This window comes from Lissotriton vulgaris, chromosome 9 (genome assembly GCF_964263255.1).
Source record: "Lissotriton vulgaris chromosome 9, aLisVul1.2, whole genome shotgun sequence".
Lineage (NCBI taxonomy): Eukaryota > Metazoa > Chordata > Amphibia > Caudata > Salamandridae > Lissotriton > Lissotriton vulgaris.
The window spans coordinates 1,241,769,679-1,241,796,093 of NC_141697.1; the positions used below are offsets into that span (position 1 = coordinate 1,241,769,679).

A 26,415-nucleotide genomic window follows, 5' to 3' on the forward strand; every position below is an offset into this window, starting at 1 on the left:
CCCCGGCGCACAGCAGAGGCTCGCATCCGATTGGACAGGGGGAGTGGCTCGTCACAGGAAGTCCGCGGGGTCAGGCGGATGTGACGCTGCAGGGGCGGGCTCCCAGCCTCCAGTCAGTGCTTCGTCCCGTCGTCCACGGTCTCTTCTGCTTCCATCTTGTCTCGTCCGCACGTGGAGGAGCGAGGCCGGCGCCATGAGGCGGCCCAGTGAGTGCGGGGGGAGTGAGGAGGCATGGGTGGTACCGGAGGGGTGTGGGCCCCTCGGGAGTCTGGGGGGGCAGAGAGGGGGGGAAGGGGCTTCACTGGCGGGCAGCCCTCTCCATGGCCTGCGGGTATGGGACTCGTTCCTCGGCGTCTTCAGCCCCCGGGAGCGGGCTCACGCTCGGGGCGTCCCCTGCTCTTCAGACTCCTCCGGGTGACGCTTCTACCCCCCGGGGCCTGCTCTGGGCCCTCCGAGGCCTGCTCTGGGCCCTCGGTGCCGGGATCCCTCGGGGTTGCTGCTTCTCTTCACCGGGGTCCTGGACGCTGCCATGGCGCGGTCATTAAAGGGCCCAATGGGGGGACAGGGGCCTCCTCCTTTACTGAAGCTCCAGCGCCCCCATGAGGCAGGGTCCAGAGCGCGGCTCGGGTGCCTCTTTCATGGTTTATCTCCCCTTTCAATCCTCTTAGGGACAGGCGCTTCCTCCCACCGAACCGATGCCACCTCTGCCAGAAAGTGACAGCTTCACGCGGGCAGCGTGGTTTGGGATTTGTTATTAATCGTTTTGACCCTTTTAAGAAATTGGGCTGTAAAGCGTGCGTGCGTTATCATATCCGGACAGTGGATCCGCGGGGGTCTCACGGTACTACGTTTTCTTTTTTTAACTCGGGTCGGAGGGAGCTGTTTACCCATCACCCTCTTCAATACTGCAGGAGCGATCTGATTTGCTAGCCACAACTCTGAACTAAAGTTACCCATGTCTGCACTTCCAGGACTCTGATCTGTATCTTGAAAACGTTTTGAAAATCGAGTGTATGGGGGCAGGGACATCCTAATCACTCGTTCTGAGGACCCTAAGAAGGAAGTGCTTCCCAAAAGGTCAAAGTTCAAATACGAACGTCTGAGTATTGCAGTCCTGTAGCGAGGGGTCTCTTGTCTGCCCTTCAAGCTTCCTTGTTCCACAGTACCATGGGGTGGCAGCTTGTATGGTCACTAACGCAGGACAGTAGTAGTTACAGGTGAAACTAAAAATTACAAAAAATAAGCAAATATGGGTTGGGCGTTCGAAGGTGGGTAGGGGTTCTGAAAACTGACATTCAGAAGTCAGTGTATTGAGCTAACTAACTTGCACCGCCTGCCATGCACTGCTCATGACCTCATATTACATCACACTTGACCTCATTGATGCCCCCAGTGACGACATCCCGTCATTGTGGCAGCCGCCTGTAGTTTGGTATTGAACTAATTCAACCTGGAATTTGTTTCCACAGGTCTATCACCAGTCGTGAAACGATATGACCCATACCACATGCTGAACTCGTAGCATACTCTTTTTGATGTTCGCCAACCTAAGAAGCAAAGGGCCTCCATACACTTGAATAGGCTTTTATTTTCACTTGAATAACCTCTAAAACGTTTGTACTAAACTCTTTGTCGTATACGACTACGGTGTTAGTTATGGCATCAATTTTCTTATATGAAATGTCATCCGTTGTATCCGTGCTATGGTTATGAGTGCCGTAATGCATGAAGTGAACAGCAGTGGTACAAGTTCAGCTCCGCTTAATTAAAGGTCAACATTTTGCCTTGTTTATGTGAATTTATATGGCAATGTATGTATGCAGGCCTCAAATGTTACTGGACCTGCATGTCTAGTAATTTAAATAATCTTCTCAAACAGGAATGTGCCTGACCCATATAATTCTCTCAAATTGTTATCCTAGGCAAAGATTTTATTTTTACAAAGAAGTTTTTCTTCATTACCACAAGCACCTTCAAATGCGTGTTCGGCTTCTTTACTGTACCAAAAACACTCTTGTTTGATTTAATAAGCTAATAATTTTTTCCGTCTATAATAATAATAATCTAGCTCGCATATAGGGTAGACCTAACCCGTAACTTTTAGTTGACAAATAGCAGTGCCGTCGGTGCAGTGGCAAGAAAATGTCTCACTAATGAGTAGATGCGCCCTTTTAGAAAGTATATTGCTAAAGCATGATGTGGTAGGGTTCTGTCCTTTGCATCCAGCACCTTCTCTATCGAAATGGCCACAAACGTTACTACTAACATGCATTTTTACTGATTAAACTATTACCAATCTTTGAAAACTGGGTTTCATCAAAAATGATTCATTTGCACATCACTAAGTAGAGTGGTCTCATTTGTTTTCAGCCTATTAGTGTTTTCATCACATTAAAAAAAGTGCTTTCATGCCTAATGTCATTTGGAATGTTTGTACAGTTCACTTGTTAGATATTTAAATCTGACATCCCACAGCCTTTCACTTACATCCTTTGTACAGTGACCTGACTGAATGGTGCAGTACAGTCTTCTACTTTTCTTTAACTACATCAAGACATGAATTAACTGACTTTTGACCTCTATCTGATCTCAGAGCAAATATAAGATAAAAAAATACGAGTTTTAGGGCCTCTTTACTGCGCATTCACTTTGAGTAAACAGAACACCTGTTCTTTGTCAGCTCGCCAGGACAAGTTAGTAGACCCTACGAATGGCTCTCCCGGACACATCTGACTCGCCATAGCGAGTGGGTGAGCAGATTTCTTGAGGCCTGGTATATGTGCGTGAATGAATATGTATAAATGTACCGGGCGAGACTAGAGCAACGCTAATGTGTGTATAAATTCTTTTCTGAAATAACCTTTTCTTTTCCACCAGAGTTAAAGAAGGCGAGTAAACGCATGTCCTGTAGCAAGCGGTTTAAAATCCAGAAAAAGGTAAACCTGCAGCTGTCTTCATCTATAAATGCTTGCTTCCTTTGACTATGTATGGCCCTCTTCCTAATTCTTCCAAGTCTGTGAGATGCTGTCTTTTTACCCATTTTTGTAAAACAGTCTGCTGGACCTGACTCACAAAATAGACCAAACCTTTAGGCCCACTGACCATTTCTAATAGTATCATGTCCAGTTTGTCAATTCCATATTCTGTTGTTTTTTCAATTCAATAATCTTTATTTCGTTGCAATTGCATCATAAAAGATATACAAAAAAAAAAAAAGAAAATACATAATACACATAGTTATACATGGCCACAATATCATCAGCAAATTTACATGATATATAAATCAAAAAGTGCTAGTGCATGACCAAAATATTATCCCTGGGCTTCTTAGTTACAGCTGTTTTGTTCAGTTCGAAACTAACATTTGTTCTCTGTGATAGGTCCGGGAGCACAATCGAAAGCTTCGAAAGGAAGCAAAAAAAAAGGGAGGGCCCAAAAGAGCAAAGAAAGACCCTGGAGTTCCAAATGACGCCCCCTTCAAGGAAGAAGTACTGAGGGAAGCGGAGCTGAGAAAACAGAGGGTGAGAAACCGCTTTCATTCGTTTACCTACCAAAACTGCATATTTTGAGAGCAAGTTCCAGAGATTTTTTTGCTTTTTGATATATCTACTGAACAGCCTGACGTGCATTTGATACGGTAGCAACAGAACACTCATTCGTAGTGGAATATGTTAAAACGGCATTAAAAGTTAGAGACGTGAGCAAAACATAGGCCCCATTTTAAGAACCTAGACTTAATCTATTTCTGGGTCAAAATAGGGCACGTTTACAGGGCTAGGGGCCCATTCAAACTATTCTCATGCTCCCAGATTTACCTTTTTTGTTTGTGCGTGTTTAATGGCAAATTTTATTACTTTTTATTTGAAAGGTTTTATATAGCGCTGGCTAGACCCGGAGGTATCAGAGCGCTTTACATGAGCATCAGATCATAGTTACAGGTTACATCGTTGCAAAGGTTACACAGTTATTAGAGTAGACAGGGTTAAGCACCCACAGTTAAATCTGAAAAGCAAAGTTTTAATTTCTCCTTGCTTTTCTGACCTTGCACGTTTGCAGCACATACATTTTTCGAAAATGTTTTAATTTGTCTAGCTATAGTATTTTGTACAGAAGGGTACCCTTCCTGTACAAAACTTCTGGTAGACTCAGGCAGGCACCCTAGCTCCATGGCACCACGGTGAGAGACCAATCTCTGAATATGGCGCTCTACCTGTCGTGCTAACTTGCCTATGATAGGGCACTATCGTCTGTATTGATCTGACTTCTCTGGTGTGACCTGACTAGTAACAAGATTGTTATTACTTCTCTTGCACCTTCAATGGCACCTGTGAGGCATTCCTACTCCTCTAAAGTCATGTTAAGCATTTTCATGTTTTCGTTAACAGGTGATGTTTTTCTTTCCATTAGCTCGAAGAGCTAAAACTAAAACAAAAGCTTGAACGGCAGCAAGAGCAAGCCAAGAAAAGGAAAGCAGATGCCAAGAAAGAGTCTGCGGTCAAGAAGGAACCCCAGAAGCGGGTATGTCAAGTGTGCACTTTCACTGTTGTAATGTTGCAGTGGTTTGGGGTAAACAACCAAAGTTCCAGGTGATATACTCCTTTCGTGGAAAAAATGCGCATCGCCCTTTGAAAAACCTTTCCAGAACACATTTCTGATTTAAATATCCAGATGGAGAGTTTATTTTTTGAAGAACATTGAGCCCTTGCTTGTAATTTTATTTTTATAGCACTTCATACCCCTGATGAGGCGTCGAAGCTCTTATCGGCGAGTAGCGCACTACTCCAGAGCCTTAGTAGAACAGTGCATTTTATTTGCATGTTGTGTGTAAAATAAAGCATGTTTTGAATGAATGTATTAGTCTGTGTGTATGTAGGAAGCTGGCTCTTTTGTGATCAATATGGTGGTATACCTTTTAAAGAGTTAAGGGGTTCCCTCACGAGTGGACAGGGATTTGCAATGGAGTCCCAACGCGCTCTATTATGGGGTATTGTGGTTGAGCCGCCTTAGACCTAACAGAGGAATGCCAGACATCTGAAAATACACACAATGATTAACAAATGACCACTCAAGAAGGAGATATTCACCAATTTATAAATATAGCAAGTATCTTTATATATGTTTGGGCATCAGAGAAGTCATTCGGGTGAGGACGTTTTTTAATTTAAATATAAATTCTTTTCATTTGAAAAAGTGGGCACAGCAACTTCAGAGCACTGCAATGTAATCCTATGGAAGGAAAAGAAAGTTCTGCAAACAGGCTCACATATTCCCTAGACTGTCAACAGGGATGCTAAAGGTCTAAAGAGAAAGCTACAAAGAACCAGTACATTCATAAGTAGTTTGTATAAGGAGAGCAAGAAGAGTGGGAAATAATACCCATCAGCCCACCCAATGGCGGAGTCTCGTCATCTGGGTTTTGTTAAGAACTGGTATCTCTCAAGTACCTCCTTGATTGTATGTAGAGGAATACTAGCGACAGATCCACCAGTGATGTCCGTCGGTACCTCCTGCTGCCTTCCCCTCGGCTCAGAAGGCAGCAGAGGTACCGACTGACACAGCGGGGCCTTATACAAACTACTTATGAATGTACTGGTTCTTTGTAGCTTTCTCGTTAGACCCTTAGCATCCCTGTTGTGTTTTTTGTTCACTTGTCCAGACAGCCAGGACAGCTACATCCACCCTGCTCTCCGAGACTAGGGTTGCCTCAGTGAGCTCTGACCTGGTCAAGGATCACCGCTTTGTTCCCATCTGGAGGCTTACCACTGCATTTACTGCAGGTGTACTATAGGTGGTATTTTTATTGGGACAGCTATGGTCTCTAGTTCAGTGTCCAAGAGCCTTACATTCATGACACCAAGCCTTTTTGGGATCCCAGTTCTTACCCTGTACCCACCCTTACACTGTGAAGAGTTTCTGGGCCCCACCCTCCTGAGCAGGAGTTTGGGGGCCTTTATAAGACTTTATATTTTGCTTGCTTACCATCGAAGCCTCTGTCTGTCAGTAGCATGTCCTTACACTCTCCTTAGAACAGGCCTCAAAGAAAAGATCCCTATTTTCAACTGTCTGTTTACATGCCCCCTCCAAAGCTGTAAACCATTTGGTGACATCACCTTCTGAGTATTTGGGGACAATCCCTTTGGTGGTTTTATGGTCAAAACCATCTTCCCTATTTATACTTTTGATGCCACCAGATATGGGCCTTAGGCCCAGCTTGGCTCTTTCCTATGGCTAGGAGTTCAGCCTCTAATGATGTCCCCATGACCAGCTTCTGAAGAGCTGCATCTTCAGTATCCATTTCTTCTGAGACCTTACTAGGAGCGCTCTTGGTGTCATTGCTTTCTGCTGGAATCATCATCTACTTAATCCATTTCACCATCTACCTCTCCAAATGGGGTTTCTCCATCAGCCATGGACCTAGCATTTTCTGCAAGCAACTTTTGCAGGGGTGCTTTTGTGGGGCTCTGCCCTATGGTGAGGTTCTAGGCTATGCAAAGGTCTTGAATCTGTTCAACTTAAGGTTCTTGTAGGGCCCATGTTAGCTCTTGAGAGAAACCTGCTACATCAGCCATTGTTTGAAATGAGTTGGGACCTTTTTAGAAAAGTGGCAAAACACTGCTTTCTAAAGGCTTAACTTATTCTAACGATTTTGTAAGTCTTCACCAAGGCTGGAACGTGACATGTAGTCTCTTCACTTTTGTCTGCACCATGACTCACACCTGCAATGGCAGTCGTGCATGCCCTTGGTGTGGGGTCATTTAGGGCCTTCTGTACCATTTACTATGCCAATTGGGGCAAGACTTGTACAGTTTGGGCAAAGCTTCTGATCACTGGGGCCCTGGTTAACAGGAACGCAGCGCAGTTTCAGTTGAAATAACATTACCAGGCAAAAAGTGGGGCTGTCCGTGTAAAAGGGGGAACTTTGGTATAGTGTGGATAAAATATTGGTAGTTATTGGTACAGTGAAAGATCTCTTAACTTAAGGTGTAACTGCCATGAGTAGAGTTGTTGATGGTGAACCCATGGAAGGAACACAGAATGCTTTACATACATGACTTCACTTGCAGTATCCTTAAATATTGGTGGTTAGTAAGGAGGGCGGTGCGTCTAATCCCCCTTTACTGTCATGACCTCCACTTACAGCTTTGCAAAACCTCTTCCTTGTTTGCTTCCGTAAATATTGGTGGTATGTCAGGGCTGCACAGTACATCTGTTCATGCATGCAGTAACTCCTTTGCTGCTGGTCTCTCACTGAACCTCCTGCTTGCTGGAAGGTGTCTCATACCCAGTTTTCCCTTTTTTCTTCTAGGAGCCTTCAAGCAAGAAGCCGACAAAGACGGACCAGGCTCATGATAAACATACTCCGGCTTTCTTTTGTAGGGAACTGAACAAGGTGAGCTATTGAAGCGGTCAGGTCAGTCAGCACTTCGCTATTTGTGTTTTTTTTTCATAAGTGATCAGGAGTGAAACGTAGAAAGGGATATCTGAAAAGATGGGAGAGGTGTGGGTAGTGAACTCCAGTGAGCTGCAGCACTGTTCATATTCTTTATTCTTGGGACTGGAATGCCCCACGTGGTACAGGGGCAAGCACCGGGCTGTTTTACTATGTTAGTAAAACTTTATTGTGACCAGGCCTTTTTCCCTTCAGTGCAAAAGATAATGTAGTCACTCTTCTTGTGCAAAGGTCTGTTTGATTTCCCCCCCCCCCCCCCCTCCCCCCCCCAAATCTTGCGTGACATCCTAGGTGCATGTTGTGTTGCGTTTTCATGGTGCCAGTGGTCCATTAGGCATGCTCCTGGCACAAAATGTAGGGTGTGGACAGGTCCGTCTCATTCTATGACTTGAGCGAGAGATGGTGAGGCTAAGCTGAACCAAGTTTGGACTTTGCTTTAATTTCATATATATTCCGATGTGTCCACTCGTCCTGCTTGTTCTTTCGCCTACATCTAGCTTCCCTTGTCGTTGCTTGGGTACATGGTGAACACAGTATGGCCTGGGATGTTCTATCTGACCGCATCCTTTCTCTTAGGTGTTAAAAGAAGCTGACGTGGTCCTGGAGGTGCTGGATGCCAGAGATCCCCTTGGCTGCAGGTGCCCGCAGGTGGAGCAGGCAGTTCTACATGCTTCCGGAAGCAAGAAGCTGGTCTTTATTTTAAATAAAATTGGTGAGTAAAATTCCTGAACATGTAGTGTTTCCTAGTGATCATATGCACATGTTCGTGTGGTTAGCAGCTTGCGTTTTCTCAATTATCCTATGCACTCGTTTTCCAGTGGTCGTGCATAGCTGTGTAATGTTAGCAGCTTGTGTTTCTTAGTGATCCTGTACATGCCCTACATCCATAGGGTGTTAGCTGCTCACGTTTCCCAGTGATCCGGTATGTCGGTGTTCGTGTGGTGTCTGTTTGCGTGTCTGATTTACCAAATAGAGATGGTTCTTGTGTGTACTCGATTGCATCAAACTGTAGGTGTAAATGTAGCTTTGAGAGAGATGATGACAATGAAAATGGTCTGAAAATCCACTGAAGACGTCAGATCCAACTCTGATCTCTCAAGAGCTCCATAATGCAGTGTCCACTGTTTACTTTTGAGCACCAAGTGTGCATTGTGTCATAGGTTTGAAGCAAACCCAAAAGAAGTGGTGTGGTAGGATTCATCCTTAAAAGGTCACATTTAGACCGTTTTGCAGCATGAATCTTTTCTGGGGTCACATGCTGTACATCATTCCGCCATAGAGTGGTTGGGTCTGGAAACATGTTTGTGGGCATGGTTAGACTCCCATTTATTTATTTTATTTTTAAAGTTTTATATAGCGCGAACAAGATCTTTGCAGATATCAGAGCGCTTTACAGAAAACAGTAGGTAGGATACACGACTCTTAAATCAGTATGAGATTCCGTAGACAGTGAGTTGCAAAAATAGGGTATCAATCATACAGTATACAGAGTAATAACAATCAAGAAACAATAATATGGAAACAGTACAATGTCTAAACGGATAAGATTATAGCACCCCAGAGGGTGAATAACCACAATGTTGAAGGCATAGCAGTAGTCAGTAGTGGGTGCATTGCAGGTTATTGAGGGACTCAAGTCCTAGTGTACAAAGGGAAGTATTCAGACAGCCGATAATGAGGGAGCCAAATTCTGTCATTGTTCCAGTATCAATAGTGTTCAGGTGTATTTAGCCATAAGGATGGCCTTCACCTCTTTCTTGAAGAGTATAGTGGACGGGATAAGCCTGGTTTCTGGCGGGAGTGCATTCCAGATCCTAGGTGCCATTCCAGAGAAGGAGCGTTTGTATGTTTTTTCCTTCCGGAATCTCCGTGGTTTCAGTAGGAGAGTGTTTGTGCTTCTGTTGGATCTTGAGCCTCCTGATATGGTCAGCTTATGAGAGAGGTAGTTGGGTGCCTTGTGGTGTACGGCCGAGTGTGTCATACAGGCAAATTTCAACTGAATTCTGGCTTCAATAGGCAGCCAGTTCAGGGCTTTTAAGTCAGGGGATATATGCGAGTGTTTTCTTGAGCCGGTGATGAGTCTCGCGGCCGCGTTCAGTGAGGCTCTTTGAGGAGCGGTTGTTGTCAGGGGGAGCCCGCTGAGAGCCACAATTCCATAGTCTATGCGAGGAATGACTAAGGCTTGTACCACCGTTTGGAAGTCCTTGGGTGGTAGGAAGGGTTTGAGTTTTCTCAGGGTGTTGATTTGGAAGTTGGCTCCTTTAGTTGCTACGCTAATATGCTGCTGCATCTAGTTAATCTACACTTTGTGGATGGAACAAGTCAGCCCTATGCCCGCAAGTTTTACTTTAAAGTTGTGTAGAACCTTGCTGCTCAAAATTTGTTTGGAAACGCTGCTGTGAAGTTTGTGTGACCCATGTATGTGCAAGGTTTTTCATCTCACTGTTTTTCATAAGTCATTTCTATAATAGATTCTGAGCTTGAAGTTTTTGACCTGCAGCATCAGCATGCAAACAGATTTTTCCAGGATTGGATTGTCGTGACAATATTTTATTTTCAGATCTGGTGCCAAAAGAGATTGTTGACAAGTGGCTGGACTGTCTGAAAGAGTTTCCGACGGTTGCTTTCAAATGTGCAACTGAGCTTCGAGACCGAACTGTGGTAAGTGCTCTCCTGGTTGGGCTGTTATCAGGGATGTATATTCATGCAAAGTAAATGTGATAATGGAAGATTTTTTTGATACGTTTGCATATGATGGAAGGTCCATCACTGATTAGCATGACTGTAATTTCTCTTAACAAGATACATAGTTTGTTACTGGATGGCTGGCCCCACAATGCAGGCTCATTGAGGTTGCCAATACCTTTTTTGTAATGGCTACAGTGCTCTGCAACTCCTGCTTGGTGCCTCACCGGGGTGTGGAAGTAGGCTCGAGCTGCACATACAAATGTATGTCATTTACATTTGTTAAAAGCTTTGTCTTCTGGCGATGTTGCTCTATAAACTCAGTGTTTGATCTCCTTTGTGTCACTGGTGCTAATCGTACATTTTATTTGTTTTCTCCTGAAAGCAAGAGGGGAAGCGAAAGGTTAAAGAAGGTTGTGTCGAAGTGTCAAGAGGCAACACCTGCCTCGGCGGTGAGGCGCTGATGAATCTTCTGCACGGATACAACTCGGATGCTGAGCAGGTCCTTAAGGTAGCGGTGGTGGGTAAGGACTTTCATGACTGTACACCTGCTCAGACCCAAGCGTGCAGGGGTATTTTGTTAGTAATAATCTCGCTGACTCGCGTGCCATCTGATAGTGGTTTTAGATAACCGAAGTTGGGGGAAAAACAATCTGCTGGTTGGCAAACACTTCTCTTAATTATTTAAATACTATCTCTAGGAGCTTTTCACAGAGATGACAGCAAGAGCCTATATGTAGCCCAAACAGAAGTGCGATGGCGTCTAGCGAGAGGTTTTGATTTTGATCTCCTCTGAAAATCTGTCCATAATGGGGTTTTCACGTCTCTTATCTCCCAATCACTTAAAATTAAGGCTCCATCTTTTCCGTTTTTACAGATCAATAGACCGAGAACCATTTGTTTTCCTGTCTGTATTTATTTTTAAATGAGGATAAGAACGAAAATGTTTTTTAGTACTTCTAAATCCCGTCAATCATGACTGCCAGGCCAATAGCTGTTCGGATTGACGGGCAAGGATTTTTGTAAAGAGCCTTAAACAGCAGTAGATTTGCGCAACCGTGGTACTAAAATTTATATTTTTTCTTACAAGTCCATATTTTACCATCTTGAGTGTAGATATAATTGAAACCGGTCACACGTTCAGGCGCGCATGACTGCACATTAACTGGTTAAATGCCGCAATATGCACATTTTAGCTAAATTTTTCACAATCTAAAAAATATGGATAAATACGGGTAAAAATAGTATGGATGGAAATGACAAATATACATACCATAAAACCGGGAGTGCTACTTATAATATAACCAGGCCACAGTTCGAAGAGTGTACAAAGAACTTAATCAAACCTTGAATACTTTAGAAATACTGAACCAGCCTACCCTGTTCACTTCACATTTTTGTACCTGTTTTTCAAAAACTATTATTCATTCATGTCCCAGTACTGCAAGTGTTGTAATCATTCACTCTGATAATATTCCTTGTAGACTTTTGGGCCAATGTAGAGAATTAACCCAAATATGGCAGAAAGCTAGATCTTTGTCGAGTCTTTTGTGAACTGGTGTAAGTCCCTTCAGTTTTTTGAGAAATATTGTAATGTGCTGATCCCTTGTATAAAGCCATTTGCAGCAGTGGGGATGGGTTGGCAGCAAGACCTGGCCCGGGCTCCGCTCCCAACCTCACGCAACTCATGGCATTGGACATCTTACTTGACAGTAACGAAACCATAGAAATTCAAGGAAAAGGCAAAGTTTAAAGGGGCGTTATAGTTAACTTAAAATGTCACCAATTCTACAGTTTTCAAGTAACAATAGCTCACGCCCCTGCCGTACACTAATTAACTCGTGCTACATCACTCCTGACATGTTCTGTGATGTGGATCACAGCATGGCAGGGGCGTGAGTTAGTTCAGGACCCATGTTACTTAAGAACTAACTAGAACTGATTAATTTTAGTGGTATTTGTTTCAAACTGTATGCTTTATCTGACACATCCACCTATCTAGGACGTCCCACTATTTGTATTTTCAGTGAAAACTTTGGTGTGGCCATCAATTCTTGCATACTGTTCCGCTTCGTGTGCTTGGCTGTTTCACACATTGGTCCCACATCAATTTCTCAGAATTGGCTTGCTGATGACACGCGTTGTCTTGGTGTACTCTTTAAAGGGCAGGAATCATCCTACTCTGCTAGCCCGTCAGTCACCTAGCCTATTGCTTTGGGATGTCATGAATGCTCATTTTGCTGACTGTCTGTTACACCGTTTTAGTCTAATGTTTGCTTTTCACAAATCCAGGTTTTCCGAATGTGGGGAAAAGCAGCTTAGTCAATAGCCTGAAAGAAATGCGAGCATGCAACGTGGGGCCAGCGAGAGGCATGACAAAGTAAGGATCTGTCGGTGGGTTCTCTGTTCACTTTGGATCCGTATTGTGTGGCCCTGTGCTGCTATACCAGCTTTAGTCTAAGGAGGATGGGGGGGGTGGTGAGAGGGGTACAATTGAAGTTACCTACCATATGCTCCTCTTCTGTTGACCTGTAGTCCTTCTTTGCAGAGATAGTCAAGCCCCTCAGTGCTCTGTTCTTGTCCCCTTGTCCCCTTTATCCTGTTATGGATGTTTCACCTGCCCTAGGGTTCCCATGAGATCGAATAACGTTCACTGTTGAGTTATCTTCTGTAGCCACTTGAAAGAACTCTGGCTTCAACCTCTGCTTTGTAGGCAGCAAGCATCAGGCAGACTGGTCTAATGTACCATCTCTTCTCAATGGTCAAATCTTTTGAATGTTCTTTATATGGCCACCACGCTTTACTAACAGTTTCTCTTTGTAAATGTTATCCTTTCCATGTAAAATCCACCTCTCTACCTCCCTGCAGGTATGCTCAGGAAGTGAATATCGATAAACAAATCAAACTGTTTGACAGCCCGAGCATTGTGGCCGCCCCCTCGAACGGCGCTGTCGCCCTCTGCCTCCGGAGTGCCTTTGAGATTAGTGAGGCTGACCTCCCCTGTGCGGTCGATGCTCTGCTGAAGCTCTGCAATAAGCAACAAGTAAGCGGCACAACGCCACTGCATGGTCTGTGTTTACCACTGTATTACTGCGACTGCACACTGCAGAAGGTAGTACCTTTTTAAAGGCACTGCTTTCCCATTTTTATCGAAGCTGATTGAATGTGTACGCGTCTTCCAGTCGAACTCTTCCATGTGGTGAGAAATGATGAGATCACTATTGTCTGAAATGCTGAAGACTTCAGATCCAACTCTGACCTTGCCATGTGAGGAGTGAGAACTGCCAATCTGCAGCTAGGCCTGGACAGCTCTGCGCAGAGTGCGCGGCCTTTACTGGCAAGTTTTTGCCCTTTCTCGTCTGTTAGGGCTGCCATGAGCGTCCTAGGGGTGATTGCAGCATTTTTGCACTGTTAGCGTTTGTGACCTCCGAGAAAAAGCACAATACAAAAACAGAGGAAACCCTGTTACCACTTAGACCATGGGTACTCGCAAACATTTAATCCAGGGCCACAAAGTTTGGTCTGTGATGTTACGAGAACCGCATTGATGCCAGGAGAGTGGCGATTTGGGATAGGGGTGTTGCTCGAAGGTGGGTATAGAGGAAGCAAACCATATACATCTAGTGGCTGAATTGCACCATGTGAAACCAGAAAGCCTTAGATTAATCCCAGCTTTCCTACTTTACCAAATTCTGTAGTATGAAATGCACATTTTACATTATGAGAAGATGTTATGTTTTTACACTTTTGCTGCAAGATAGCTTTGAAAATGAAGGTGTTTCTAAAATTTAAGTGGAGCAGGGAAACTTAGTAACTTTTTTAAAACTTCAATTAACCTTTCACTAATGGCTTGCCTGTATATTTAACATCTTTTAAATATAGGTGATGTTTTCAGTGAACAGCAGCCTAGTGCTGCTATTGATCAGGGGGCTGCATGTAAAGGTCAGGGGGGACACTTGCGGCCTTGTTTGGGGCAGGTGTGGGAAAGGTAGGAGCAAGCACTTTTGGATACAATAAAAATGCCTGCTTTGTCCTGTTGTGTATGCAGCTCCACGTAGGTATCTGGGCCATCCTCTGACCTACCGTGTCACCGGAGACCATACCACGGCTTTGTTTGGCTTGTGGTGGGCTTGGCTTCTTGCAGGGTCACCTGCTGCACCCCTTTATGCTGCAGTTACTAGGCGTGTTGCAGTGTCACCTACTTTCAACTCCACTGCTTTGCTACAGCTGCACTGAATCATCAAACCAGGGCTGTTTTTCCTGTGATTTCGTATCCTGTTATTGATTCTCATCAGGTCAGCTCAGCTCGATCTGTGACGCTGTTTGGCTTGTTAGGGTTTCTTGTGCCTCTGCTCCACATACTGCCACACGGCACTGCTTCTTGGGTTAATACGCGGCACACGTAGCTGCTCATCGTTTGTATGTTTAGTATTTTTATTGAACTGGGATCAATAACCAAGTTGCGTTTTTTGTTTTGTTCCAGGTAATGTTGCAGTACAGTATCGCTGATTACAGGAGTTCGCCAGAGTTCTTAGTTTTGCTTGCTAAGAAGAGAGGGCTGGTGGGAAAAGGAAACGTCCCTGATACTGCGAGTGCAGCTCGATTGCTTCTCTGTGATTGGATTGGGTAAATTGTTTCATCTTACCCTCTTCATGACACCAGTCCATTTAGGCCAGAATGTAAGGTTCCGTTCCTGCAGATAATCCAGTGGTTCCAAAATAAACGTTAGTGGTAAACCCTATATGGTGGGTTGGTGAGATGCTAGTCGTGGACTCCACATCAGTCGTCCTGCTTCCAGGGTGGCTCGTCCTCACCTGCTAGTCTCTTGGATGACTGTTTCTAAAGACCGCCATTGATCCATGCCAGAGCCGTAGCGACTTGAGCCCCGCCCATTGCTTGCCATTGGTAATCTTTGTTGCCAAACTCATCTGCTTGCTTCGTATTCGATGGCTTGCCTTCCCCTTTTGGCATATGTCCCTTTTTGGAGCAGAGCCTCTCTACCCCTCTTTTGATCGGATGATTTGTATTCCACTGCTCACATTAAGAGAACTACTTTTTATCTTGGAACTCAATGGGTGCAAGGGGTTTCTTCGCTTTCTCCCTTTTATCCTTGTATGTTGCTTCCAGCCATCGTTATGTGCTCCCTAATCCCAACAACCTTGATCTCGCCCACTGATTTCAAAAGCATTGGGAAATTCACTGGATCAATATGGCAAGAATTATTAGTTTGCTATTGGTTTATTTTCCAGATTTCTTTTTGTTTAAGTAATGCTTGAAATGTTGGTGATTAACCAGGGTAATAAATGATGAGTCAACATTGTCTGAAACACTGAAGACTTCAGATCCAACTCTGAGTTTACCCTGTGTGCCGTGAGATGCAGACCTCCTGCTGCCACTGTGCTTGTCCGGCAGCCGTGTTCAGTGTCTGAGAGGAAAATGGTGTTTTGGCTGAATTCTGTCAACTTAAGACTTGTATGCGCAGGAGGTTCCCAAGTACCGAAGGTACCTTGCTAGGAGCGTAGAAGCTGCTGGCCACTATCCTGCTGTGAGGCTCAGGGTGTTCACGTAGAATGCAGTTGTAGGTGAGACACAGGGATTGATTCAGGCAAAGGCTCCACTTGTTACCCAACACTACCCCACACAGATGTGGCATATGCAGCTAGTGTGAAGATTGAACTGGTTCAGGAGCTGCTAGTTTCAGAAGAGTGTGGCTGAGAAGCAACTTTCTCCATGACTGAGTTGTCTTTACAAAGCTCAACCTGAACCTTTGGAGCATGGCGTTTGTCGGCGCTCTTGCCAGTTTTGGAAGCTGCTCACCCCCTTTGTAGTAATGACGTTTTTTAGCTGATGCTTTTTTTTTCTTTTCCTTTTAGTGCCAAAGTCAGCTATCACTCCCAGCCTCCTTCCTCCTCGCAGCTCCCAGGTTTTAGCCAAGCAGAGATTGAGCAGATGTGTGATCGAGTCAACATGAAAGAACTCGAACAGAATAACAAAGACACGGTTAAAGGTATGCTAAACTTGCTTTCGCATCTCTATTCCCCCAGATCTGTGTACATAGATTGTTACCTCACTATACATCTTGTTGGATTCCTTCTGCAGCTGTGAAGTGTCCCAACATAGCAGGTAGTATCGTGTTTCGGTCTCCGGGTCTAACCGAGTGTGTACTTGATGACAGCAAACTAGTGGAAGCCGCTCCGTCTGTGGGCCTGGAGGAAGAAATGGGCACCGATGAGGATGACGAAGAGCAGGATGGTGAGGACGACGAAAGTGGTAATGAAGACGATGGAGAAGACCTAGAGGTAAGCATCGATTACAGTGCTTGAAGAAATTAAAGTAACTTTCATACCCAAAAGCAAAGATGGAATTCAATGAGTTCCTAAGATGAGACGTCCTTGGTTGATCAAAAACTGGTTCATTTCATTTACCTCTAGGTCCTGAAGGAAGCAACTCTAATTGGTTCACTTGGACCACCTCTGCCTTCTAAGAAATTAAGAGTTTGGAAGACAGAATACAAACCAAATACTTTTATTAGTAGTGCGCTGCAGCGGAGCCCAGTCTGACCAGCCTCATGAGATAGCTGACGAGGGACTGCCTTTCCCCAGCATAAAGGTATCAATAATAGGTTTCAGCATAGTGCAAGACACACCCATCCATAATATTCCACAGACCAGGAACAAAGGGGCACAGTTAGATGAACTATTTATTTTGAAAGTTTTATATAGCGCGAACAAGATCTTTGCAGATATCAGAGCGCTTTACAAAGCCGGGAATACCAACAAAAGAGTGAAATTAAACATAATAACTAAGACTGAGAACAGGCACACACAGTCTGGCAAAGTCATTCAGTCTGTGCTTGCAGCTGGAGTAGTGGGAGCGAACCTCTATCAAAGTATACTTCGGTGAGGCCTAACCTTGGAGAGGCAAATGCATCCCAGCAGCTTTCTGCTGAAGGAACATGAGACGGAGCTTAGTCTAAATCATAGAGCAAAATGGCATCATGATTGCTAACTAACAGTATAAAGCATGAGCAAGGGGTCAATAACATTTTCAAATCCAACAGTCCAGTGTCCATAAACCAGAGCAAGAGTGGGAAGATGGATTAACCATCTACCCATGAGCTTGTTCGAAGGCAATTGTAGCTGCCTCATGTGACCATTTGAAATATTTCTATCCTAAATGAAGAAAAACAGAACTGATGACCTCATGGCACTGAAGTCTCTCCATGCATACAGCTCTTCACATCAGGCCAAGCAAAGTACTTCAGCACCATCAGTGAAACCACCAGCCGAAGAGAAGCCTTTGAAGACCTTCAACCGCTGCCGGACCCACCTAGTCCTCACTTCGCCGAAAAGAGCAATGTGATCAACCTCTTCACTTGAGAAATATAAAAAATCCAACAGCGCATTGACAACATCAAGCCGGTTTTCATTTTACACCTCCCCCTTCCCATAGAACCCCGCAATGGTCCGCTATCAAAGTAATCGCTAGCAGAGCTCTCACATCTACTCTGCTCCCTCCAAAGCATTTCTTGTGAATCTTATCTCACTGTGGGCACACTCACACCTTTTTCAATGCCTCACTAGGAGCATCTTCTCAGACGCGCTTAAGGCTTTTTAGACCTTCTCACTCCTTAAGGAAACCTACTGTACACTTGAGCGACCTCATCAGCTATTGTCCCATCACTCACCCACTGTTCATCCGTGTTAAACTCAAAGACCACACCAGTACTACCAGTCTCCTGCAAACTTACCAGCCTGGCTTCAGATCACACTGCAGCACGGAAACCACTAACTTACACATGGTAACCATAACCTCTTGATCACCGATGAGGCTGATCCTGCTGCACCTGCCAGTGGCACAGTCTACCCCCGTATACACCCTGGAGTCTCACATGGGATTCACAGGCGGTGTCCCTCAGTGGTTCTCCTTCTACCTTTCTGGCCAGCATCAGTTAGTTCACATGAGCCCATTGAGGTTCCTAAAGACTCCCATCACCTGCGGCAGACCTCTGGGTTCTCGTGTCATCTCAACCTCTACAGGGAGACAAATGCGGTTCTAGATTGATCCTTCTATCACTTGGCGCCTCAAATGCAGCCTTCTCATCATGTGGCCTGGATGCTCAGCACCTGCCTGAAGCCCAGCCATAACAGAATGCATGCTATTTGCCAGCATCAAGAAACAGTACAACCCTGGCTCAGTGACCTGAGCCTTGATGGCTTTGATTCCCCCCCCCCCCCCCCCCCCCCCCCCACCCAACTCTTCCTAATACATGGCCTCCCAGACTCCCATCATCCTCTTCCCCCAGGGCCGGAAGAATGTAATCCCTCCACTCCTGCCATCCTGAGCAGCACACCTCTAATCTTGCAGACAGGCTCGCCTTCTCCAATGGTTCACAGCTCACCTGCAACCTGGACATCTTCAGACTTGGTGTAAAAATGAAAACATGGCAGCAGGTCTTTTTTCATCTACGCACACAGAATCTGGAACAACGTTCAGTTATCCTTCAGGAACACTGCTCTGGTTTAGGGAAGAGTTAGACTCTTAACAACTCTATCACACTGCATTAGAAGTCCACAAAACTGCTACTTCTCCCGTCACTTCTTGAGTTGATGCTAGTCTGTGACCCTGTACAGCGTTCTGCTGCCATGTGGCTAGGTTCACACTATAAAAATACCATACACACAATGGCAAAGTATGCAAAAAACCATCTGGCTATCCTGCCGTGAGTATATTCAGAAGTGCACTAACACTGAGTCGGACCACACGCCACCACAGTACTTCAAATCCCATATCGTCCAGTCCCCCTTGAGACGCGTGTTGTGCAGACCATTCCATGGGACGCCACATCCCGCAATCCCCGCCTTACCCTCATGAAGCGTAGCTGAGGCTATGGTTTACTCTGCACTTTCCAGCATGGGCACAGTTTGTGGTGAAGAATGCCGCACCGCAGCCTTGGTGGGTCTGAGTGACTGAAGCGGTAGATGCACTGGGTGGCAACAAATCAAAGATTAGAGACTAGCGCGTTAAATTGCTGGCCAACCTTGATTTTCTGAATCTTGGCCTTAAAGCAGACACACCTGGGACTGTTGAAAGAGGAAGAAGAGAACTCTTCAGAATGCCGTAGGTGTAGCAGACGTTGGGGCGTGGGAACAAACTAAAATCAGAAACAGGAATCACTAAGCAGACGAGAAATCTACTTAGTCTCAAGCACCAGATTTTAGGCAGCAGCTGTATCCCTCTCCTCTGCTCCTAGGAGCACACTCTCACAGTTAGGTGTCCACCACCTACACCTGAGCAAGAGGGCATCCCCTTGGAGAAGCCTCCACTGAGAGGAACCATTTCAGATTGCATGTACCAGGTGAAGTGCCAAGAGTTGAATTATTTTACGCGCACTGTACTAGGCAAAAACCTTACAACTTAACGTGATCTGTATGTACTATAGTCCCATTCATCTGAAAAGCTTCTGCTGATCCACGCAGTGTCGGTGGTGCTCTGTACAGCTTTGGAACACTAAAGTGTTTTTAGAAAGTTTGTTAAAGGGCTGCTGTGCACTGACTGGATCTCTTGCTTTACAGGTCACTAACAGTACAGTCTTGTCTAAAAAGGAGCCAGGGGCTGTGAGGACAGCACAAACGAAAGAGCAGGCCAAGGCGGTGGCTATGAATCTGCAACAACCAGAAGGTATGTATGGAGAAGGATTCGCGCACTAGCAATACAAGAGAATTTAAACCTCATCCACAGAACCATTGACGCTAACTTTCACTCTGTGATCAGTGACTTTATCATCCCATGTTCTAATACGTTCAGGGTAGTTAAAGTAGTCTAATATCTATACTTGTCGGCTTGGTGGGGAAATATTTGGTGTCATATGATCTGAAAGGTACTCCATATCCTATATTAATTCTACACTTTGGCACATATGCTCCTCACGCTTTAAACTTATATCACTTTTATACATTCCAGTCTGTAACATGGCTGTAGTTCGTGGGGTTTTGGTCCATGAAGCTATCATGGTGAAATCCACTGCCAGGTGGTCGTGAATGTTGCAGCTAGCATGGGTGTGTGATGTAAAGCTATTCATCGCTGCATTCTTAGAGGGGCTGACTGCCTCACCAATTAATTTTTACGTTACGTATAATCCATAAAAGTTGTTGCAGTCTGCCCCCTTGAAGGCAAGGTCAGGCTTGCACAGGGAAACAGCTGCGTGGGTAACATTGTGGTGGACCCTGCCCCTCTCACTGGGACAAAAGCAAAGAGGTGATAACTAATGCCCCCCAGAGACACTTGTTTAAGTTGTAGCTTACTAAAGCTATCTTTGGCAGGAACACACTTGAAGTGCTTTATTTTAAAACAAAAATCTGTGTTTTTTTAAGATCTTTAACATGCTTCATTACCCGTCTGTTTGCAGGCATACATTTGAAAAATGAATTCAAGGGGATGACTGCGAACTTGGACTGTGGCGCTGAGCCAGAGGATGCTTACGATTTTAACACAGACTATGTTTGACTCTGCACGGGGGTGGGTCACTGTATATAGATATCTGTGAAAAATGTGTATATGATGTAAAATAGCATCTGTTTCTTTGTTTTGTTGTTTTTCTTCAAATCAAAGTCCATAAATTATTTTGAATCTGTGCCGCATTTAATGCTTTGGTCAAAATAAATATTTATTTTATTATGTTGACAATTGGTTCTTGCGTAGGGGCCCCATGGCACTTACTACTTCAAGGTGCTATACATCAGTTTTCAGCAGCGATCATAAGTGCATGTGAACTAAACATTTCCACAGATAGCTCTGTTTAAGAAGCCTGTGTAGAACGATGTAAGGGGGGAGCAGGGTCTGGTGGATGACAGCACACTCACCTGCTGACTCGGGCCAAAATCTTAGGCACCACACCTGCTTGCTAGGTGCTTGTAAACTCCTCCTGTCCACACCTCGCACAAGTTAAGTATAAGGTAAAATATGGCCTCGCACGATCACCGCTCCGTGCCCAAACCTTTGACAAAGCCCACAAGGACTAGATCAAATTCTGTTCAGTCCAATTTCTGCTACCCCCCACTCTTTATCGACACTTGTTACCTCTTGTTGATCCAAAAGACCTAAGTGTGCCACCTCCTGCCACAGCGGGCAGAGAAAATCCAATCTAACATAAATGATAAACTATCAACACAATTAAGGGAAATGTAGCGCTGCTGGAAGCAAAACTTATTTTAAAAATGTGCGCCTGTAGGAAGCTGGATGTTAAAAAGATACATCAAAAGGAGATATATTGTGCAGAGTCCAGTGGATCCCTTATCAGTGGGTCCGGAGCAATCCCAAGGTGCTCTTTTAGGGGATAGTGTTTCGAGATGCATTGGGCTTCACTGAAGCAGATGTCCAGCACTCCTCTTTGAGTCCTTGGTTCCTGATTTAAGTGCTGGCCGGTCTCCCGGGCTTTGGGGATTCAGCAGCTGCAGGACAATTCCTCTTTTGGTGCAATTGTCGTCAGTCAGTAGGTAGACCGGCAGGGTTGGTGCCAAGTCAGTTGCTGTTTCCTGTTATTGGTCCGTGCAACTCTTCACGTCCATAGTCTTTCAGATTGTTACCAGGGGCTATCCTAAATACTGAATTTAGGGGAGTGTAGGGTAGTAACCAATGGGCTACCGACACTTTGAAGCTCCCCTGCCTTGGAATGCTAATCAGCAGGTCGTCCTGTGAAAGTGTGAGCACCCTGTTCCTGGACAGGTTTTGTTTGACGCCCTGTGAGTAACTCCCCTCACCCTGGAGGAGTGGGGGTAGGTGTCAAACTCATCTCTGCCTGAAATCAGTCAGTCGACACCGATTAATAAATCCAACACTGGAATGGGTATGGGTTTATTAACACGAGATGTTTTATACCAAATGTCCCTATTTTCAGTGAAGCCATCATGCAGCTGGGGAACTTTTTTACCTGTGTCCAGGACTGAGTGCCAAATGTGGCCCCCAGCTGAATGATGGATTTAGGCCCAGATCTCTACTGGGGTGAATGTATGACATTGTTCTGCATTCTGTCCGACTGTTTTTAGGTCTCGCCTGTCGATGCGCATCGAGCTTGCGAGACTATGGGGGCTTAACCACTCTTTAACTGACTTGCAAGGAATCGTGGCGATTCCTTGCAGTGCCCGTGACTTTTAAGCTCAATGCGCATGCACATCAGTTCCCTCAGCCGCACTCCAGGCCCCCGCTCCGCCCCCTCCCCTGCCCGCCGTGTCGCATTTCTCCTCCCCCCTCCCCTGATCTGCCTTCCCTCCGTCTGTTCCCTCTCCCCGCTCCGCCCCCTCCCCTGCCCGCCGTGTTGCATTTCTCCTCCCCCTCCCCTTCTCTCTTCCCTCTGTCTTGTTTTTTTAGTAGTTAAATTGAACCAGAACTCAGACAGTTACAACTCTATGCTGACACCAGTGAAAGCGCTGCGCAAGTTCGCCACATTCAACTGTACGGCGCTTTCAAACGAAGACACATTTGCATGTTAAAACTAGGTGGGCACTGTACACTTTTGACACACGTAAGATGGCGTCTTTGCCCACCCCGCTGCTGTGCAGCATTTTAATGTTCCGACGTGGTCCCGTCGCCGAGCACTTCATGATTCCGGAGCTGGCTTTGACGTGGCAGCCTGGATGGAAGAGCTCAGCTGAGCCTCAAGCTATCGTATGGACAGAAGGGGGCAGCAGAGCCGACTGTACCTGTGAGTACCTAGTTTCATGCCAAGTATAAATCACCCCATGCCACTTCTTTTCAACAGGACAAGAGGCGCTATAGCCTAAGGACAAGACGATCCTCTCAGTCCCGGCCCCACCTTGACACCAAGTGTACTCCTTTGCCACTTTTCTAGCTTTCATGATGCTTTACTCCTGGATGGACCCTTGTAGAGCAGAATTTTAACTTTGCACTTTAAAAAGAAAGCGTTTATAGTGTTTAATACTAATTGCTCTGAGATCTATCCCCAAATTGGAAAGGTTCTTTTTTCTGACGTTATTTTAATTTGCGTCCCCGTCCAAATTTTAAATGTTTCAATTTTGAGTCCGATAAAAAAAAATTGTTGCCACTCCCATTCAAAATGTACCAATTATAGATTTTGACTATGCTCATTATTTTCTCAATATTATGACGGTCGTAAAAGGGGATCGAATTGCTGGGTCTTAATTTCATCTTTTGACGCGTAATTCTGGTATACGCAAACCAGTTAGAGAACTCTCTTCTTTGTCTCCACTATAATTGGCCTGTCATATGTTCTATCCAGTTTCAACATTTTTGCACAAGTCATGATTTTTAACACCACGATCATGACTATTGCAAAAAATCACAATGGGATAACTAGATGCTGCTTGATCATTGAACATAATTTAAAAAAAAATAATAATACTTACTTTTTGTAACGCTTCATACTATACTTTTGCTGTTTCCGAGCACTGCAAATAACTGGCTTTACTACAACTCAGTTTAATGGTACTAAAATTACCCACACTTGTAGGCTAAGTTGGCTTTTCCTGTATTCTAACTCATGACTACACTAATAGTGCTCACCTTCAAAACACATGCACGCTCAAATTCTGAAAGTCATATTTCACGGACGCATACTTCGAACCGTACATGCTACCTATGGCTTGTAACCAGTCATGGGCAAGAAATACATATCCTCCATGCAGCCAATTAGTACAGGCATGCTCAGCACTGAGAACTAGAGGCACCTATAACCTCATCCGAAATCAAAGATGCGAAATGCTAACTTGCCAAGGCAAAAATCAGAGTCCCGCTGGAACTTTACCAAGCATATGCTGACTTCCTAGTCCCAAAACTGGATAAACTGTACAGTCAGCAGCAACTGAAGTCACCCGACTGCCCACCCTTAGGGAGGCCCTTTTGGTCTCATCCCCAAGCTTGGCAAAGACACTACTGATCCCTCGTTTTACAGACCATTAGCAATCTTACTCTCGGATTACAAAATTATGAGCTGAATTCTCGCAGATCCCATGCTACCATTGATTTCTCACTTCTGCAAACTAATTTGGTGCAATGGTTGCCACAGAGCGGCACTAGCTAAACTTGAATGCCCCACTGATGGAGGCAGCCTGGGAATAACCAACTTTGAGCACTACTACCTTGCATAGCAGCTACAATGGGTTTGCCGCTGGTGTCACTCATCTCAACAATAAGGACACAGCACCAGCGGCATAGTAAGTGGAAATAGTATTGCACCACTTCTGTCAGTTTGTACATTCTGTCCCTCCTTGCTACGGCTTAATAGGAGTGCTACACATGTTTTCAATAGACGTTTACATATCACTGCACAGACCCCCTTCCTATGCACGACCATCCTACTTCAGAGCAAATTAAACCCTGAAACTGTCTAAACCGCAGCTAACCTGAAGCAGTGGCACTGTGCAGGATTAGTGACTGTGGTTGGCGTGTTTCACTATGAACATCTTTTGTCCTTTCATTCGATTATGGACCAATCCAACATCCACAGAGGTGAATTCTTAACCTACAACACTTTGACTCGCAATCTTCAATCTAAATGGAATACTGTACTTGATGAACAGCAAACACATGTGGTCATACAAAAGTGTTCATACTATGGGCTCTGGCCGACGTCTCCGCTAGGTGACCAAGGCGCTTGGTGCTCACATAGATCACCTTGGAATGGCTCCAAGACAAATGAAAAACAGAGTTGGGGAGGGCTTTAAATAACACAGAATGAGAAAACACTGGCGTACCCAGCAACAGTTTCCAGAAACGCAACATTCAAACGTGTACAGTTCTTTGTAATGCACAGAGCCCATTTTGCTGCTGGGAAAATACATATTTTTTTTCCCTTTGAATAAATGCCCACTGCCGATTTCAGACATGTTGGACATGCTATGGTCATGTCCCTCTCAATCAAATTTCTGACTGAAAGTCACCTCTGACCTAGAACAGATAACAGGACATACCACTTAGCATACCTGGGAAGTTTGCGTTCTAGGCATAGTAATCAATTGAATTGGGCATTTGCTTAGTATTTTCTTTAGTCTTCAACATGACTGGAGCAAATCTTCCATCCAAGCCCTAACAAATATAGATTTTTGTAATGTATTAAAATGTATGACATTTTGCTTGTTTCTGAACAGTAAGAGATTTTTCATTCTTTGCCTACAAAACAATAACGTTGGCATTTTCCCTGCTTACCTCCCTGCCCGTATTATATCCATTGGTGCATAACCATCCATTTAACCACTTTTCTTAGGTTATAGCTCCTCTGCCTGAAAACTGGAAGCCAGTTTTCTGTGTTTTTAGCAGCAAGGAAGGTATTTAGACAACAGTCCATCAGTAAAGTCAGTCAAAGACTAGGGGGCACCACCACCGCATCCACCACCACATCCACCAACGCATCCACATCCACCACTTCCACCGCATCCACCACTTCCACCGCATCCACCACTTCCACCGCATCCACCACCACCACATCCACAACCACCACCACCACATCACATTTGTATTTGTTAGATGAATACATCTAAGTCGCGTACATACAAAACATGTTGCATTACAAATGGTATAGGTGTCACATTTGAAAAAGTTTAAAGTATTGGCATTGTAAATGACAAAGCTATTAATTTGGCTATTTTCAAGACCAACACATAAAAAAAAATGTATTTACAAAACCAATAGCTCCAATTTTTCTAATGCGAGACCTATTGCATTTCCAATGCTTGTTGCACTTCTCACCAGAGTGGGAATGGTATGTCCGGTGCTCTCCATGCCACTGGAATCAAGCTATCCTGGCTGCACTGGTCCCATGAGGCACAGGGTCAAGACTGATTTGCATATGGCTGGGTTCAAACTGGAACGGCATGGGGAGCAAAAAAACAATGGATTTAGGCCCAGATCTCTGTACTAGGGTGAATGTATGACATTGTTCTGCTTTCTGTCCATTAACTGTTTTTGAATGATTGTACTGGGCTGCAGTTTACTTCAGAAAACTTTAAACATTCAAAAATATATTAAAATGGAAAAGCATTTATTTACAGCCTAACTGAAGTAAAAGAAAGGCAAATAAGGTGTCCTATGAAACTTAATTTAGAACATCCATTTTTCAATATATCCTACAAAAAGTGTAAATGAGTTTATTGAAAATTCATTGTATTTCATTAACCTGCAGAAGTTACACCTCAATCAGAATAGATGAGTGCATTTAGAATTTTTTTATTAAACTGAACGTTTAAAAAAAAATGGTGCCTCCTCACACCCTGACCACAATACCAATAGTTAACTAAGCCGCAAGTCAG

General features: G+C 44.6%; 1 protein-coding gene and 1 non-coding gene across 2 annotated transcripts; both read left to right on the forward strand.

Moving 5' to 3' along the window:
• Window positions 1–58: 58 nt before the first annotated feature.
• GNL3 (G protein nucleolar 3) lies at window positions 59–20,812 on the forward strand. Its single transcript, XM_086939414.1, has 15 exons — window positions 59–206; window positions 2,878–2,936; window positions 3,381–3,521; window positions 4,408–4,518; window positions 7,307–7,390; window positions 8,027–8,162; window positions 10,011–10,111; window positions 10,521–10,659; window positions 12,428–12,515; window positions 13,004–13,178; window positions 14,619–14,761; window positions 16,009–16,142; window positions 16,235–16,434; window positions 19,711–19,816; window positions 20,544–20,812. The coding sequence occupies exons 1-15, from the start codon at window positions 194–196 to the stop codon at window positions 20,639–20,641; spliced, it is 1,728 nt and encodes a 575-aa protein (XP_086795540.1). The 5' UTR covers window positions 59–193; the 3' UTR covers window positions 20,642–20,812.
• LOC147693168 (small nucleolar RNA SNORD19) lies at window positions 8,481–8,554 on the forward strand. Its single transcript, XR_015300270.1, has one exon. It is a non-coding gene; the product is annotated as a small nucleolar RNA SNORD19 (small nucleolar RNA).
• Window positions 20,813–26,415: the final 5,603 nt, after the last annotated feature.